The 19,294-nt window shown below is 41.7% G+C and overlaps 1 protein-coding gene across 2 annotated transcripts in view; it reads left to right on the top strand.

The window, feature by feature from the left end:
* LVRN (laeverin) overlaps nucleotides 1-19,294 on the top strand; it is a 231,051-nt gene that overhangs the window by 87,170 nt on the left and 124,587 nt on the right. For both annotated transcript variants that reach the window (XM_077462242.1, XM_077462241.1), the window contains exon 2: nucleotides 12,095-12,237. In XM_077462242.1, the coding sequence (XP_077318368.1) occupies nucleotides 12,095-12,237 (143 nt within the window). The remainder of the gene's footprint in view (nucleotides 1-12,094; nucleotides 12,238-19,294) is intronic.

Raw genomic sequence — 19,294 nt, 5'->3', positions numbered from 1 at the left:
ATATGCAAACTGATTTTGGGGTGTCAATAACTTTTACCTGACACTCCCAGCAGTTCGCATATGCAGTGTAAACTGCCGCCGGGAAACATGCGATGTGGGAACCCGCAGTGGATTTGTAGGGTTCCCGCATTGCAGCAGTGTGAACCGGCACCTTAGATCTGTGCTTTAGAATATATGGAAGTAATTGGAACATTGGAATTGGATTACTCTGTTCCAATTCCCTCCATAGCATTTTCAGAGAGATACAGTAGGTGTCATAGAAGCCTTATATTCTCTCAGTACAGGTTTCCTTTAATGATGCATTCATACCTCTGTATCCAGTGTTGTATAAATTGCTAACGTACATTCCTTGCAAAGATACTAGAGGGACACTAAATCTCTTCTTCTACAGATGACAGCTGTTATAAATTCATTGACATTCCCTGGAATCTTGAACACTTCTCCAAATGTTTGCAGTGTTTTATGACATGCATTGAAATCACTGATATACCCTAAAGTAATAAAGTTTTAAGCCAGAAAATGAGATGATTTTAGATTGTACATTTAAAAACCTTTACATTTCTAATAGTGTATTCTGCCAGAATTAAATTTTGATTTATTTGAGCCACTTAAGTACCATATAATAATTTGCACTTAATAAGATATGGGATTAAATCTCAACAAGGTGCAAAGTCATTAGCTCACAAAGAATAATATGAACGATCATGGCACAATCTTAAAATTATAGCTTTAACAGAAATAGAATGCAAAATGGAAGGCGTTAGGAAAGTACACAGCAGTTGTCATTTTTGGGGAGGCTTAGAACTTGATACAAATACTGTATATATTCTGCTGTGCATTGATTAAAGATTTGGGGAAGATTAAAATCCTACCATTTTCTTTGTACAAGCTGTACCCACTGAAGTTATTACAGTTATTACATTAAACCCAATTCTAATAGTTTTTTTTTTTGTTATAAGTTTATTGCGCAGCTGATTTAAAAAGAAAAAAAGTAGCTTTAGCTGAAATACCACTCTGGCGCTGTCCTATGAAGAGCTCTGTGGTGCAGGGTGGTCAGTTTTCTTCTTGGTTGAATGGTAGCCAGCATTAAGCAACACCCTTCCTGTGAGCCCGGGAGATCAAGAATAGAGCGCCTGGGGATGCATCACCCTAAGCTGGCCATACATAAGTAGAATTTCAGTTGAGAAATATTTGTAGGCTTGTGCAATTCGTTCTGTAAAGAATCGAAATTCGGCCAAATTTTGCATCTTTCGGACATTTTAGATGCATATGAATGTCCGAATAAAAGAATAATGAATTTCAACTAATACAAAAGAAATTATAGCGGATATAACAAATGAATTTGACACGATTCAGTAATTCATTAAAGATCTAATGAAACCAAAGGTCAACTCAAAGTAAATCTTATACCTTGTACACACGGTCGGACATTCCGCCCACAAAATCCATCTGATTTTTTCCGACGGATTTTGTCCGAAACTGGTGTTGCATACACACGGTCGGACAAAGTTGTCGGAAAATCCAATCATTCGGAATGTGGTGATGTTCGTTGCGTACGACGGGTCTATGTAGAGGCTACTAGCCAATAGCTTTGGTCTCATAATTTGATCTGAGCATGCGTGGCACTTTTTCCATCGGAATTCTCTACAAACTAGTGGAAAAGGTCCAATCAGACTTTTTTGACGGAACATTTTATATCCTGCTCTCATTCCGATAGAGCCCACACATGATTGGATTTTCCGACAATATAATTCGATCGGACCTTTTCCGTCGTCACTTCCGACCGTGTGTACAGGGAATTAAAGTCCAATCAGCTGATTTATTTTGTGCTGGAGGTTGGATTACTGGCAAAGTGCATTCCTGAGAACTGAATGAGAGGGGTGTTGTATTGTATTTGAGCAGAGGAGAAGAGATATTGTCATTGTGTGTTTTAATGATTCAATAAACAAACGACTTTCCAAACTACGAATCATTATCATATATATATGTGTGTATATATATATATATATATATATATATATATATATGTATATGTATATATATATATATATATATATATATATATATATATACATAAATTTTGAATTTCAATGAATATGAACAAAATGATAAGTGATGATAAGCTCATATAACGAATGATTTCTACATGATTTGAGATTCAGTATAACAAATATCGACACTCTACAGAAATAACGAATTATCCGAAAACGTATTAACGTAACATAACGAATATAACAGAATGAAATTATGTATTTTTTGAATGACAACGAACCGAAACTAAACAAAATGTTCTGTTGTGCACAAGTCTAAATATTTGTTTTATGAACATTTGTTTGATTTTCTAATCATTAGTGGAGTCAAATTGTTGTTCATTTTCAACCACAGTGACACAAAAATTTGAAGGGCTAGAATGGAAAATTTAAACAAACTAAAAAAATTCTAACAATGAATGTATTTAATTTTTGGGGAAAATGCATTCACTACAAAATCAGGTGTTAATAGCTAATGTTTATTTGAAGTACTTTCATACACCATGTGTAATGTCATCAGATGTACTGATTAGAATGTTTGTATGAAAGTTTATTCAAAAATCTACTAGATTATGGGCGGTTCATGTTACAGTAATTCAGAGGTAAGTGCTGACATCATTACGTCAGCGATGCTCCCTGCTTCATTATGAACCACCCAGCACTGGACAAGAAGAGAAGAGAAAGATGTCTCTGAGCATCAAGTGACTGTCCAGTTACATCTGAAAAAGGTAAGTATGCAAATATATATAAAAATACATATGGAAGGGAACAACCAGAGTGAGAACTGGCCGGTGAAGGGGGTGTAGGCTCAAATTTGTGCTTATTGCTTAACAATCTTATTTAATGAACACTGTAGAGCCCCTTTCACACGGGGTGGACTCGTAATGTGCATCTCCCTGCTCAGCAGGGGATCTTTCCGCTGATCCCCACTGAGCAGGCGGATGACAGGTCCGTGTCCACTTTGCTATGCAGAGCAGACACAGACACAGCCCCGCTGTTCTCTATGGGACAGTTGGACAGAAATGGACTGCCTGTCCATTTCCATCTTAAAGTGGAGGGCCACCCTAAAAAAAAAAAAAATTGCATTAATAATCTTATAAAAATGTTAAAAAAATTGTGAATTTTTTTTTAACTTACCTAAACCGCTGTTGCTAGGCAGTCTTTCTAATCTTCCTCTTCCGTGGCACTTCCTCCTCTTCGGCAAGCGGCCCTGTTGCCTTCTGGGACATGTTTGTGTCCCAAAAAACAATGGGGCCATTCACAAAGCACCGCGCGACTCGCGCATGTCCAGTAGGAAATGGGCAGTGAAGCTGCAAAGGCTCCTCTGCCTGTTTCCCTTATTTATCATGGAGGTGGCAGCAGCCGATCCAATGGATGGATCTCCTTGGGGGGGGGCGACGTTGCGGGCTCGCTGGACAGGTAAGTGTCCTTATTAAAAGTCTGCAGCTACAGTGTTTGTAGCTGCTGACTTTAAAAAACAAAACACATTGCGGCCGGAACGACCCTTTAATATCATCCAATCCGATCCACTGGACAGATGGGGATGGATCCGCCTGTTTTTGGCAGATTGGATTGGATGCCGGCGAGTGTCAGCAGACATATGTATGCTAACATCCGCCGCTCCATAGAGAACAATTGCTGGTCTGATCAGGTCTGCCTGAAAAGCTGATAGGTGGACCTGATCGGACCACCAGCCTTAGGAGCAAAGCATAAAGTCTTTAGCTACCAATCAGAATGTTTTTTGTAAACCCAGACAAGTACAACACAATTTCTGGTGAAAAGTGTGTGACAAGTACAACACAATTGGGTGAAATGAGTACCTTTTGCTTTGCTCCTTATACTGTTTTATTGAACAAGCCCATAAACATGCTTAAAGTGGTATTAACCCCACTTTATAAAAACATGCGTACAGGCATGGTTTTTATGATAGAAGCAACCCTATCGGTCTCTTCTGTCATAAATACTTTCCCCTGCTTGTAAACTGTAATGTACACAGAGCCACGCATGTGAAGCTCAGAGTACATTTATGCAACCCAAACCCACTGTGTACTGTGGTGATGTGACTCCAGTGTACATGCGTGGCATCGGCGTCATTGCACCTTGGCCATTCAAGTGGCTGAACAGCTGGAACCTGGAAGGAAGACCAGAGAATGATGGTAGCACCAGGGACCCATGGGATTTCAGACATTTTTTTTTCTTTTGTATTGGGTAGAGTGTGGAAAGGTCAACACATTTCTCAAGAGTTTTATTGCTGATTTCATCACATTAAGGGAGAGTTTCCATCATTTCCTGTCCCAATGATAGTGGACCTGGGGCAGGAGGTGAAGGGAAAATTCCCAGCATATACACAATCAATGAAAACTTTATATAGCTGCTAACCCTTACTACATGTACTAACATGTTTTTATTGCCGCCTCTTATTTCCAATGGAGAGATGGCCACTCATTTCATCTCATGGTGATCACTGCCACTAGAACAGGACATGAGGGAAATCCTTCCTCATGTGACATGATAAGAATTTCTCAGCTAACCAGAATAACAAACCTGATTTAAAAGCTCTTTCTAACATTGGGGTTTATTTACGAAAGGCAAATCCACTTTGCACTGAGAGTACATTTGGAAGTGCAGTCGCTCTAAATCTAAGGGGTAGATCTGAAATGAGGGGAAGCTCTGCTGATTTTATCATCCAATCATGTGCAAGCTAAAATGCTGTTTTTTATTTTCCTTGCATGTCCCCCTCGGATCTATAGCGACTTTACTTCCAAGTGCACTTGCAGTGCAAAGTGGATTTTCCTTTAGTAAACAACCCCCATTGAGTTGTTACACACACTTTTTTACACATGTATGAAGCCCCACTGTCTAGCCGAGGCACATCTTCACAGTGCGGTTCTGAACTTTGGGGCATATCAATACTGGCATGGACACAGACAGCAATAAAAGTTCCACTTTGAGTTTTATTTTTAATATTATGTGCAAAATATTACATATGAAATATTATATCCATAAGTGCAAAAAAGAACGTAAGTATTTACTGCCCCCAAAAGTTGATCATTTTTCAATGGAGAGTGAAAGGCGGTTGGCAGGCAATCAGTGGGCAAAACTGGCAATTTCTGATGGCTGATTTATATATTTATTTTTATTTGTTTATTTTTTGACTGCTAAACAATGGTTTTGCATTGCTGGACCATGCCGTAACTGCAAGCTAAGCATTTGGCTTATGGTTGTAGGACAGTCCTGTTTAATTAAATGACAAACTTTGCATGTTGCTGTAAAATTGCAGCACCATAAGGCAAAGCATTGTGTACTCATCTTAGCGTTACCATGTCCACTTGTAGGTAGGTAGTCAAGGGGCAGTTAAACACCTCAGTTCCGGAAGGTTTTACCCCTTTCCTGACCAGGGCATTTCTTCTTTTTCAGTACTGAGCTGCTTCAACTGGTAATTGCACGGTCATGCAACTCTGTACCCAAACTAAGTATTTTTCAGAAATAGAGCTATCTATCTTTTGATGGTATTTTATCACCTCTGCTTTTATTTTCATTTGTTGGGAAAAAAAAGTATATTTTTTACTTTGTGCTATAAAACATATAAAAAGTCAAATGTCTTTATAGAGTTTGGCCAAAATGTATTCTGCTACATGTCTTTGGTAAAACAAAAATCCCAATACGTGTATATTGATTGGTTTGCATTAAAGTTATAGTATCTACAAACAGTGGTGTATATACTGGAATTTTTATTTATTTATGTATTTATTTTATACTACTAATGATGGTGATCAGCCATTTATAATGGGACTGTAATAGTGCGTCGGACAATCTGACACTAACTGACACTGAGTGGGAACTGATAAACTGCCACAGAAATCTCCAGTGACACTAATACAGTGATACTACTATACACTGTCACTGTACTACCCTGTTTCCCCTAAAATAAGACCTAGTGTGATTGTCGACGATGGCTGCAATATAAGCCCTACCCTCCAAATAAGCCCTAGTTAAAGTCCTTCTAGGGCTTATTTTTGGGGAAAGAGGATGGGGTTTATTTGGGGGGTAGGGCTTATATTGCAGCCATCACCGACACTCATGCTAGGTCTTATTTTAGGGGAAACAGGGTATTGACACTGGCTGGGAAGGGGTAAAATCTCAGGTAAACAAAGTATTAAATGTGTGCCTAACAATATGTAATGGTCTAATTTGTGTAATGAGTGCTGCTTTTTGCAACAGATCTCTTTCTTCTCCCTGCAAAATTCCCTGTGTACAGAGGCCTGTGTACACAGGCAGCAATGTAGAAGTACGGTGCTTTGTCTGTACGGGTCGCCCATCCACAGTACATTGCGAGTGAGCGGTCCAGAAGTTGTTAAAATGTGGATAGACCACCTGTTTTTACCACCCCTTGGCCACACTTGTAAAGGAAGAAACCTACGGATCACTTATTAAAAATGCTAGTTATATAACACTAAACAGGAAAATGAAATCAATTAGATGAAATTAATAAATGATACACTTACATACTCTTTTGTGACAGCATCCGCGTCGCATGGCATATTCAGCTCCCTGTGATCTTCAAGTTCATGCTGTCTCCATAACATAAAGGGGAAGTGTTCTGTACGCCAGCAGAGAACTCAACATTGCTCGGGATTTGAATGCAGTAGAGGTGGAGTTGCTAGCTCACTACAGGAATTTAGGAGCCTACTGAATTTCTGGCAGGAGGAAAAGGATTTTTTTTATACCTGAGACATTTGAAAGAAATAAGCTATGAGCAAATGTGTGTGTATCACAGGCTGCTTGAATGTGTGTTTTTTGCCCAGACATACTCTTTCATTATGAGACCAGTGTGGCACTGCATAGGTTACTCCTCACTCCACCTTATCTCAGGCCCATGCCAAGCCTGATCTTGATTCACTTCAATGGCAGTCAACTATTTAAAAGCTGTGTAGGGCTCTCCATTCATGTTAATGGAGTCCTAGAACATGGACACATACGTGCATGTTGTATTCATCGATACTCGTACCTCATCACATCTGTTGTAAGTAAAATAAACTTTCTGCAACTTTAACCTCCCTGGCGGTATGATTCATTCTGGTTTTAGGTGCTGAAAGCGGTACAATTATTTTGCATGGCAATTTGTCATTTTATATTGTAGTCCTGTAATTCTTAGGAATAACTCTCTTAAATCTGTTCAAACCAGAGTCTAGCAGACATCCCGGGTATTATAAAGTTTATAATATAATAAATAATAATAACAATTATTAAATTATGTAATCAAATCCTAAAACACTGAAAAAGGGACACTTTCTGGTTTCTATGGGCAATCTCCAAATTCCAGCCATAAAAAACAGTATTTATAATATAAAAGTGCATGCAGGACACTGCACAGACCACTAGGGACAAAGGGGGTGTGTATTTTTTTTTATACAGTACTGTAATCTGTAAGATTACAGTACTGCGTGTATTTTGTGTACTTTTACTTTTTTTAATTTGGCGCCGATCTCCGCTCCCGTGCGCCGTAACGTCGCAGGGAACGGAGCTCGGCGGCACTCAGGCACTGTGAATCGAGCGGAGGACAGCTCAATCACACTGTGCGGAGGACATCACTGGATCCAGGGGACAAGGTAAGTAACTTCTCCGTGTCCTTCCTGTATCCAGCGATGCGATCCCGAGTCTGGCTCGGGGTTACCGCTTGTGGAACTAAAATCCCAACCCGAGCTAGACTCGGGATCACCGCTAGGGAGGTTAAGAAAAACACATAGGTATTGCTTACCTCCCAACTTTGTGAGATGGAAATGAAGGACACCTATCAGCAAAAGTATGCAGGCATAGAACACACCCCTTGCCACACCTCCTTAAAAGAGAATTGTACAAAAAAACAAGATTGGTTAAACTCACAATTGCTTTTATTTTTACCACTACTATTCCTTTATATTGGCTTTTGGAATTTACAAATGCAGCAATTTTGAAATCAGATGACATTTTTAGCACTAGAAAACACTTTTTGATAGATAAAAAGTGCATTTTATATACACCTATATAGATCAGACCAAAATGAGGGACAAATAAGGAGGAATGAGGGATAGAGGGACATTTCTCCAAATCAGGAACAGTTGGGTGGTATGGTATTGCTATATTAACCACTTGCCGACCGCCGCACGACGATATACGTCGGCAGAATGGCACGGGCAGGCATATGGGCGTATATATAAGTCCCTGCCTGCCCGCGGGTGGGGGGCCCGATCGGGCCCCCCCCCGGTGCCTGCGGCGGTCGGCATTTCTTCGAGAGCGATCCGGGATGAGGGGGCGGCCATTCATTCATGGCCACCCCCTCGCGATCGCTCTCGACGAATGGAAATCCCCCGTGACATCACTTCCTCTCCTGTAATGTAAACACAGGAGAGGAAGTGATGTATTCTCTCCTCCGTGTCGGTATTTTCCGTTCCGACACGGAGGAGAGCGGATCGGTGAGTTGCACCAACACTCTACACACACAGTAGAACATGCCAGGCACACTCACACCCCCCCTTTACCCCCCGATCACCCCCCCAATTACCCCTGCCCCCCAGTCACAGTGACACCAATGTCATTTATTTTTTTTTATTTTTTTTTTTTGCATTGGTGTCATTTGTGACTGTAATAACTGTTAGGGCAGTTAGAGTTAGCCCCCTTTAGTTCTAATGTACCCCCCTAACCCCCCCAATAAAGGTTTAACCCCGTGATCACCCCCCGTCGCCAGTGTCACTAAGGCTGGGTTCACATTGCAGCGGTTTATGAGAACGAATGTGATTCGCACCGCACTGCAGTGCAAATCACATCCGATCTCTGTGCGATTCGAGTTCAGCCATTCGCCGCACCCGCCGCACCCGCCACACCCGCCGCACCCGCCACAAATTCGCACGGGACCCTTTTTTTGGCCCGCAGCAGAATCGGATCGCATGGGTGTTCACACCATGCGATCCGAGTTTGCAGATCGCACTGCGATATGCGAACTGATCTGGGGGTGTCAGTAACATTTCACTGACACTCCCAGCAGTTCGCATAGGGCAGTGTGAACTGCCGCCGGGAGGCATGCGATGCGGGAACCCGCCGCGGATTCGCGGCGTTTCCGCATCGCTCCAGTGTGAACCCAGCCTAATAAGCGATCATTTTTCTGATCGCCGTATTAGTGTCACAGGTGACGCTAGTTAGGCAGGTAGGTATTTAGGTTCGCCGCAGCTTTTTATAGCGCCAGGGACCCCCATATACTACCGCATAAAGCCCCCTGATTGCCCCCTAGTTAACCCTTTCACCAGTGATCACCATATAACTGTTACAGGTGACGCTGGTTGGTTAGTTATTTTTTTATAGTTTCAGGGCACCCGCCATTTATTACCTAATAAAGGTTTAACCCCCTGATCACCCGGCGGGTGTCATTTGTGACTAATAACTGTTAGGGCAGTTAGGGTTAGCCCCCTTTAGTTCTAAGGTACCCCCCTAACCCCCCCAATAAAGGTTTAACCCCGTGATCACCCCCCGTCGCCAGTGTCACTAAGGCTGGGTTCAGATTGCAGCGGTTTGAGAACGGATGTGATTCGCACCGCACTGCAGTGCAAATCACATCCGATCTCTGTGCGATTCGAGTTCAGCCATTCGCCGCACCCGCCACACCCGCCGCACCCGCCGAAAATTCGCACGGGACCCTTTTTTTGGCCCGCAGCAGAATCGGATCGCATGGGTGTTCACACCATGCGATCCGAGTTTGCAGATCGCACTGCGATATGCGAACTGATCTGGGGGTGTCAGTAACATTTCACTGACACTCCCAGCAGTTCGCATAGGGCAGTGTGAACTGCCGCCGGGAGGCATGCGATGCGGGAACCCGCCGCGCATTCGTGGCGTTCCCGCATCGCTCCAGTGTGAACCCAGCCTAATAAGCGATCGTTTTTCTGATCGCTGTATTAGTGTCACAGGTGACGCTAGTTAGGCAGGTAGGTATTTAGGTTCGCCGCAGCTTTTTATAGCGCCAGGGACCCCCATATACTACCGCATAAAGCCCCCTGATTGCCCCCTAGTTAACCCTTTCACCAGTGATCACCATATAACTGTTACAGGTGACGCTGGTTGGTTAGTTATTTTTTTATAGTTTCAGGGCACCCGCCATTTATTACCTAGTCTCACTAGTGTACCCCTAAATTTAGGGGTGTCTACTTTCCAAAATGGGGTCATTTGGGGGGGGTTTGTGCCATCTTGGCATTTTATGGCCTTCAAAACTGTAACGCCCTTAGAAAGCCTGAAGGCGGTGCTTGGTTTTCGGGGCCCCGTACGCGGCTAGGCTCCCAAAAAGTCCCACATATGTGGTATCCCCGTACTCAGGAGAAGCAGCAGAATTTATTTTGGGGTGTCATTTCACATATGCCCATGGCATGCGTGAGCAATATATCATTTAGTGACAACTTTGTGAAAAAAAAAAAAAAAAAAAAAAGTTTGTAATTTTCCCGCAACTTGTGGCAAAATATAAAATATTCCATGGACTCAACATGCCTCTCAGCAAATAGCTTGGGGTGTCTACTTTCTAAAATGGGGTCATTTGTGGGGGTTTTGTGCCATCTTGGCATTTTATGGCCTTCAAAACTGTAATAGGTAGTGAGGAGTGAAGTCAAATATTTACGCCCTTAGAAAGCCTGAAGGCGGTGCTTGGTTTTCGGGGCCCCGTACGCGGCTAGGCTCCCAAAAAGTCCCACATATGTGGTATCCCCGTACTCAGGAGAAGCAGCAGAATTTATTTTGGGGTGTCATTTCACATATGCCCATGGCATGTGTGAGCAATATATCATTTAGTGACAACTTTGTGAAAAAAAAAAAAAAAAAAAAAAGTTTGTAATTTTCCCGCAACTTGTGGCAAAATATAAAATATTCCATGAACTCAACATGCCTCTCAGCAAATAGCTTGGGGTGTCTACTTTCTAAAATGGGGTCATTTGTGGGGGTTTTGTGCCATCTTGGCATTTTATGGCCTTCAAAACTGTAATAGGTAGTGAGAAGTGAACTCAAAAATTTACGCCCTTAGAAAGCCTGAAGGCGGTGCTTGGTTTTCGGGGCCCCGTACGCGGCTAGGCTCCCAAAAAGTCCCACATATGTGGTATCCCCGTACTCAGGAGAAGCAGCAGAATTTATTTTGGGGTGTCATTTCACATACGCCCATAGCATGTGTGAGCAATATATCATTTAGTGACAACTTTGTGTAAAAAAAAAAAAAAAATTTTTTTTTTGTCATTATTCAATCGCTTGAGGCAAAAAAATAAAATATTCAATGGGCTCAACATGCCTCTTATCAATTTCCTTAGGGGGTCTACTTTCCAAAATGGGGTCATTTGGGGGGGTTTTGTACTGCCCTGCCATTTTAGCACCTCAAGAAATGAGATAGGCAGTCGTAAACTAAAAGCTGCGTAAATTCCAGAAAACGTACCTTAGTTTGTAGATGTGACAACTTTTGCGCAAACCAATAAATATACAATTATTGACTTTTTTTTTACCAAAGACATGTGGCTGAATACATTTTGGCCTAAATGTATGACTAAAATTGAGTTTATTGGATTTTTCTAATAACAAAAAGTAGAAAATATCATTTTTTTTCAAAATTTGCGGTCTTTTTACGTTTATATCGCAAAAAATAAAAATCGCAGAGGCAATCAAATACCATCAAAAGAAAGCTCTATTTGTGGGAAGAAAAGGACGCAAATTTTGTGTGGGTACAACATTGCATGACCGCGCAATTACCAGTTAAAGCAGCGCAGTGCCAAAGTGTAAAAAGACCTCTGGTCATTTACCAGCAAAATGGTCCGGTCTGAAAGTGGTTAAATGAATGATAAAGTAGCACATAACAGGACAAATATTCCATTGCCTTCTCCTCACATTGTGTGTGCCCTTATACTAATTGTTTATATTGATTCTGTCTGATTTACTTTTTCGTTTTCAGTTTTGTTTCTCCCCTGGGGTCCATGTCTGTGTATGATGACATGTATAGCAGGGGTCCTACAAACAAAGCTGGAGAACGCTTGGTCCCAGTCTGTTAACTGCTTCTCATTTTGTGTCTACAGAGTCCTAGTGGGATCGGAGCTGGAGCCAGCATCTGCCAGGACAGTTTATCCATGCTTTGATGAGCCGGCACTGAAAGCAACCTTTAAAACTAGGATTGTACACAATTCCAGTTATGTGGCCCTTTCTAATATGCCAGCTATAGGTAGGTAAATGTATTCCAGTCCAGAACTAGTCATTTATATCTATGTTGTGTAAGCATGTATGCGGCCATTACTGAGCTCACTTTCTGAAAAGTCTAATTCCAGGCTGTCATGATGGTCCAGTAGTTTCTGGACTTTCTAAACTGTTGACCCCAATCAAGTCTGAAGTTTAGGATTTCTGATACCATGTACACACGAGCAGACTTCTCGTCAGACTGAACTCCAAAGGACTTTTTGATGGAGTTACATAGTTAGTAAGGTTGAATAAACACACCAGTCCAACCTGAGTGAGTGTCTACAATAGCCCCTATCCCTGTACATTGCACACTCACATTGGTCCCTACCCTCAAGGAGCCCATAATCCAAGTACCCATTCATATACTGGGGCCAATTTACCTACCTGCATGTCTTTGGAGCATAAGAGGAAACCCACAGAGGAACAGGGAGAACATGCAAACTCCAGGCAGGTAGTGTCATGGTTGGGATTTGAACCAGCGACCCTTTTAACTGCTAGTCAAGAGAGCTACCCTCTACCCCCTACCCACTACACCACTGTGCCACCCTGTGAGTTCCAATGGAGTTCCAATGGAGTTCCACTGAACTGGACTTGCCTACACACGATCACACTAAAGTCTGACCATCTAGAATGTGATGACGTACGATGGGACTAGAAAAAGTAAATTCAATGGCCAGTAGCCAATAGCTGCCCTTGCGTCGTTTTTGGTCCGTCGGAATAGCATACAGACTAATGGTTTTCTCGCTAGGAACTGGTTCCTGCGGAAAGATTTGAAACATGTTCTATTTCTAAAGTCCATCAGAATTTTGGAAAAAAAAAGTCAGATGAAGCCCACACACAAGTGGAATGTCCAAGGGAATCGTTCCGTCCAACCTTTTCTGCCAGAAAGTCCGCTCGTGTGTACGCGGCATGACTTCACTCTGAATTTCTTGATCGGTATTCTTAGGCCTCATGTACACTGCTGCTGGTAAAATGACATTTAGGAGCAGTTGGGCATTTTTTTCAGCTGTCCCTGAACTCTCCTCTGTTATCTTATCTGTCCGTGTACATGAAGCCTACAGGCATTTGGGATTTTAAACATCCGTCCTGAATGCATTTTTTTGCTTTCCAAAAAATGCTTCTAAACTCAACTGCATAGAAACGACTATAAACGATCCTGTGTACATGGACAGATAAGATAACAAAGGAGAGTTCAGGAGCAGTTGAAAAAAATGCACAACTGCTCCGGAACATCCCTGTACCAGCAGCAGTGTACATGAGGCCTTAGAGCTGATAAACGAAGTAACTCGTGTTTCGTTTACAGGAATTTTTCATTGAATCAGTGAATGCGGCAAAACTGACGTTTTTAAACTATCGGTTATGATCTGTCAAGGTAAATCATTCAGGAGAGGTTTTAAAACACCCCATGTACATTAAGCCTTAGGGTTAGTGGCCTATGGTACTAACCCGAAGAAACTCCAAGCAGCTTCCTCCCGCTGCGACTTGAACCCCGGGTGCTGGAGCTACCTGAACCATTCAAGCTCTCTGTCTAGAAGCAAAGATAAGAGCCACTGCACACCAGATAAATTACAAATATCCATATTTATTTTAAAGCATCCACAAATTCCACTCCCTGGGACTGCTCCCTCAAACGCATTGCACCCAATCAGGGCTTGTAGAGATAGTTGTAGCGATCTCTATGACTAAGCCCTGATTGGGTGAAAAGCATTAGAGGGAGTGGTCCTGGGAGGGGGACTGTCACTACCTTGTTTGTAGATGCTTTACAGTAAACATTGATATTTAGGATTTATCCAATGTGCGGTGGCTCTTATCTTTAGAAAGTCACGGTTAAACTCCATTCACACCTAAGTGTTTCTGTGATTTCAGTTGCCTGGGTGTTGCGTATTTTACATACATTGTTATGGAACTGTATGTAATGCACATTTTGTTGGAAACTGCATCAAATATTCGGATAGCAGGACTTTTTACAATTTTCTGAGCCTGCAACTTACCCAACCCTATGTGACCCTGGTAGCTGTTACTCAGTCTCAATATTGTTTGGACACAAAGATTGGGCAGTTAATTTCAATATATTAAAATGTGGCAGGTAAGTTACCCTACACAGCTCACTGTATGCAAGTTCCTTTCTCTCACTGTTTTTCTTTTCTTTTTTCCAACGTCATGTGGTATCTCTGGTTTCTGGGCAATGGTCAGGTGCAACAATATGCCATACCAAAATGAGGGTAAGATGCTGCCTAGTCTGTAAAAAGGTAGCTGTTGTGGATCTCTTCCATGCACAAATGGAGGTTGCAGCACCTTCTCCTGTCCCTGCTGTGTGTAGGTGTGTACACATCATACCGACAGGTCAAATGCAATATCTGTATCACTGTTAGGGAATATGTATTAGCTGTTGAGCTTGTGACTATAGGAAATGAAGAATATTTTTTTTTTGGTGCCGTGACAACTTGGGGGTTGTTTAGCTCATGTGCCTTGGTCCCCCAGACCATCTAAAACAGGTCCCAGGGCTTGTGCACAAAGCCCCTGTCAGCTCTCTGTCTCTTTCCTGCAGCTCCCTGCTGCTCTATCTTTCATGCTTTGGTCTCTGCCTGTCCTGTCCGGGACAGCACAGTACGGACATGCACACCCCTCTGCTCCCTTGCAGCCACACACTGACTCCCGGGAAACAGGGCTGGACTGGGACAGAAATTTGGCCCTGGACTTCACTCAGACCGGCCCACTTACATTTTGAGTGTCCCATCAGCACTCCCTTACATCAGAGTGTCCCATCACCAGCCCCCTTACATCAGAGTGTCCCATCACCAGTCCCCTTACAACATAGTGTCCCATCACCAGTCCCCTTACAACATAGTGTCCCATCAGCACCCCTTACAACAGAGTGTCCCATCAGCACCCCTTACATCAGAGTGTCCCATCAGCACCCCCTTACATCAGAGTGGCCCATCATCAGCCCCCTTACATCAGAGTGGCCCATCACCAGCCCCCTTACATCAGAGTGGCCCACTGAGCCATCAGCCCACCGGGAAACTCCCGGTAGTCCCAATGGCCAATACATGCCTGCCGGGAAAGTAGAACTCTAAACTCTAACCCTGTCTAAGAACTCAGCACACGCCTATACCATCAGTGTGCCAGTTATCCCCAAAACCTGGTCCAGATTACCTTTTTCCACAGTGGCATGTCATTGCACTGCCGCAGTGCATTCCACTTGCATTTGGCATCAGTTTAAAAGAGAAGTATAGGTTTGGGGGATTTTTCTGATTTATAAGATATATAAGTATACCTGGCACCCCTATACTGAGAACCGAGCGATCGAACATCACTGATGGTTCAGTTCTCACAGCCATCAACGAACAAACGATAAGGAGTGCCCTCAGTCTACATGTCTCCACCAAATCACACACCCTGATGCATTTCTCCCTATGACTAAGCCCCCGGAGGGCAGGGGCAAAATGCTTCAGGGTGTGTGGTTTGGTGGAGACATGTAGGCTGAGGCCACTCCTTATCATTTGTTCACCTGGGCTGGTCAGGAGTAGCGGCGATCCTTTCCTTTTTACATTTACTAGCCCTCTGGATTGCTATCAGGATAAGCCTGCACCCCATGCTCTGGGATACAGGGATATACTTTCCCCTCTACTTTGAGTGGTGACAAAAGCAATATAACAGGTCACAGGTGCATTTGATCTGCAGCGGACCTGTTTTTGACCTGCTTGAACTCATTCTAGGCAAGTGCATGCTAGCAAGAAAGGGTGGCTACGTTCCTACATACAGTGGGACCATGCAAAGTAGACATCTTCTAACAATGAGTCAGATAACTGCAGCAAACAAAATAAAGAATTTGGAAATTTGGAGAAGGCTGAGAGGATTGGGAAATACTATTCTAAATTAGGAATACATACTTGAACAGGTTTTTTTTTTTCAAACCAGAGTTTAGTGTCACTTTAATGTTTGATTGCATCCTACAACTGTGGTTTTTACTTGGACCTGGTTCTGATCTTTTAAACTCCAGTTAAACATAATGACTCTTTGCTGCAGGCTCCATTTCTGCCACGTATCTGTACTACACGCACTTGTCCTCCATCATTTTATTGAGTCAATAGCATAGTATTAATTGACAAATATTATTGCTGTTAATTATGTAGCTGAGCTAGGCATAGATATGCGCTAGGGTATGGTTTATGCCAGGGCAGCTTTTTATTCCCAGTCTGGCATTACCCCCGAATTCATAAACCTAAATAACATAGGCTAACACACCCATCCAAATATTCCAGCTCGTGCCGTTATATTAATATTACTTTTAAAATGTTTATGACCATTTGCATTTAAAATCATCTTCAATCTGTAAGCTTTTTTAGCGTGCAAATAGTAATTTACCACTATGGGCAAAAAACAGATTGTCATCTCGTCACATTTGTTTAATCAACACAGCATAAAAACACTGTCCTATGATCTGAACATGAGATACATATGTATAGTCATCAGTTAAAGTATTACAAGGTCTCCAGATAAAACACATCTGAAACAGTACTTTTATATCAAACAAAAATATGTAAATTCACCAAACCATTAAAACCAACTAAAATAACTAAACAAAAAAATGAAAAAGATGCTCGAGGGTTAATTTTTGTTAATTGAATTTACCATTTGGCTTTAATAAAATCCCATTCTTCTTCTGTCCAAACAAACTATTTTGAAAGATATTACAGTATTTATAATTTGTGCAACAGCATTTTTTTGCAAGTAATTTTCACACAATTTGTTTGTGCATTCTCGGAAAATGTTAACGTGTTGATCAGCCTAGTTGCTGAGACTATTTAGGGACTGTGCAATCAAAGGGGCAGGAGATGAAATGAAATAACTCACAGCGCTGCATAAGTAAAAGAGGTCATGGTGTCAATCGGTAAGAACAATCAGCAATGTAAATAGCCCGTATACAGCAATCATACGCTTTCCTCAGTTCAAAAAGCTTAAAAGTGGAAATACGGTTGAAAAATAATAAATTTGTAACAGGCAGACTCTATTTAAGAATAGACACGCAATGTGTCTTCTGCAGCAAAATACATTTGCCTGCCTTTTCACAATCCTTTGTAGAATGTCCATAGTCTGGCACACTGCCTGTGCGCAAGTTGAGCTGTGCTCATGTGCATGCGCGTGATTGACATCATTCCACCCTGATATTAGGTATATAGCAGGGACTGCGGTGAGGTCAGCGGCTGGTGAGGCACTGTTGTAAATGGCGTTCAACCCACACATGTAAAATATTGTCGCGAACGTTAGAGTGAGAGCAATAATTCTAGCACTTGACTACCTCTGTAACTCTAAACATGTAGTCTGATTTTTAAGTACTGAAGTTTGGCACCATTCCAGAAGTGTGCGCAATTTTAAAGTGTGACATATTAGGTATCTATTTACTTGCCGTAACATCATCGTTCACATCGGGATAATTTAGTGTTTTGTTTTTTTATTATTCATGAAACAGTTTTTTTTTTTATTATAGCGCGTTTGAAAGAATTGCTACGCAAATACCGTGTGACATAAAACGTTGCAATGACCGCCATTTTATTCACTAGGGTGTCTGCTAAAAAAAATATATATATATATAATGTTTGGGGGTTCTGAGTAATTTTCTAGCAAAAAAATTATTATTTTTACATGTAGGAGAGAAGTGTCAGAATTGGCCTGGGTGGCAAGGGGTTAATTACCATAAGTAAGTAATATACAAATAATTATTATATATTGTTTTTAAAGTAATTTACTATGTTTTCAAAATCTGTACTCAAGCAGGTGGCTTAACGGGCAAATTACTGAAGTTTGAAGTTATAACTAATTTCACAGTAAATAGATAAATAATAAATGATTAAGTTATAACATATAGCACATTATTTAGCTTGATTAAAAACGTACCTTTTAAGCAGTAGCAGCAGATTCTCCTTCTTAACTGTGTGAGAAAAACATGAAAAAATACCTGTTGCTAAATTTTTTAACGAATTTTATAATTTTTTTATAAGAAAATTTTTTTTTTTTCTGTTTGTTTAGAAAAAAACAAAAACTCAGTGGTGATTAAATACCGTATATATATACTCGAGAATAGGCCGACCCAAATATAAGCTGAGGCACCTAATTTTACCACAAAAAACTGTGAAAACGTATTGACTTGAGTATAAGCCTAGGGTGGGAAAATGCATCAGCTACTGGGTAAACAATACCCATCTGCAGCCTCACTGTGCCCATTTACAGCCTCATTGTGCCCAACAGCAGCTGGACGGTGGCCGTCCATTGTAACAAAGCCCCGCCTCCTCCTTGTCCATGATAGGCGGAACACTGATACAGTTTCCCAGCATTGTATCAGTGTTCCTCTTTGTTACAATGGACAGCGCTGAACAGACTGCATAACACAGCGGGAGACACCCGTTGTTTTAGTAATCACAGGTACGGCTGTAGATGGGCACAGTGAGGCTGCACCCCCACTCAAGACCCTGACTTGAGTATAAGCCTAGGGTTGGGGTTTTTTCAGCCTGAAAAATGGGCTGAAAAACTTAGCTTATACTCAAGTATATACAGTACCACCAAAAGAAAGCTCTATTTATGTGAAAAATATATATAAAAATATCATATCAGTACAGTGTAGCATGACCGCTCAATAGTCATTCAAAAGGAGACAGCGCTGAAAGCTGAAAATTGGCCTGAGCAGAAAGAGGGTAAAAGTGCCCTGTAGGCAAGTGGTTAGATGATAAATTGCCTAGAGAAGACAGCAGCGTTTCTGGATCATGTTCATTCCTTTTCTGAATGAACACAGTGTGTGATCAGTGCTCCCACTGTGTATATTCATAACTGAAGTATACAGTAGTAAACAATTGTAAATGAACAGGAAGCTCTGTAGCGATTCCTGTTAATTTATTCTGTGTAGCTGGGGCTGCAGAGATATTGACTAAGGAATGCGTCTTCAATCTCCTTTCTCTGTCTTAAAAGTGAGACATCTGGGGTTTAGACCCCTTATATTTCACCAAAGAAAAAAAAATGTAAAAACTAATGAAACAAATTGTAAAAAA

This window comes from Lithobates pipiens, unplaced genomic scaffold, assembly GCF_037356315.1.
Source record: "Lithobates pipiens isolate NorthernLeopardFrog02 unplaced genomic scaffold, aLitPip1_a1.2 Scaffold_3, whole genome shotgun sequence".
Lineage (NCBI taxonomy): Eukaryota > Metazoa > Chordata > Amphibia > Anura > Ranidae > Lithobates > Lithobates pipiens.
Note: the sequence above shows the minus strand (reverse complement) of the source record. Positions and strands in the feature narration are given on the sequence as shown.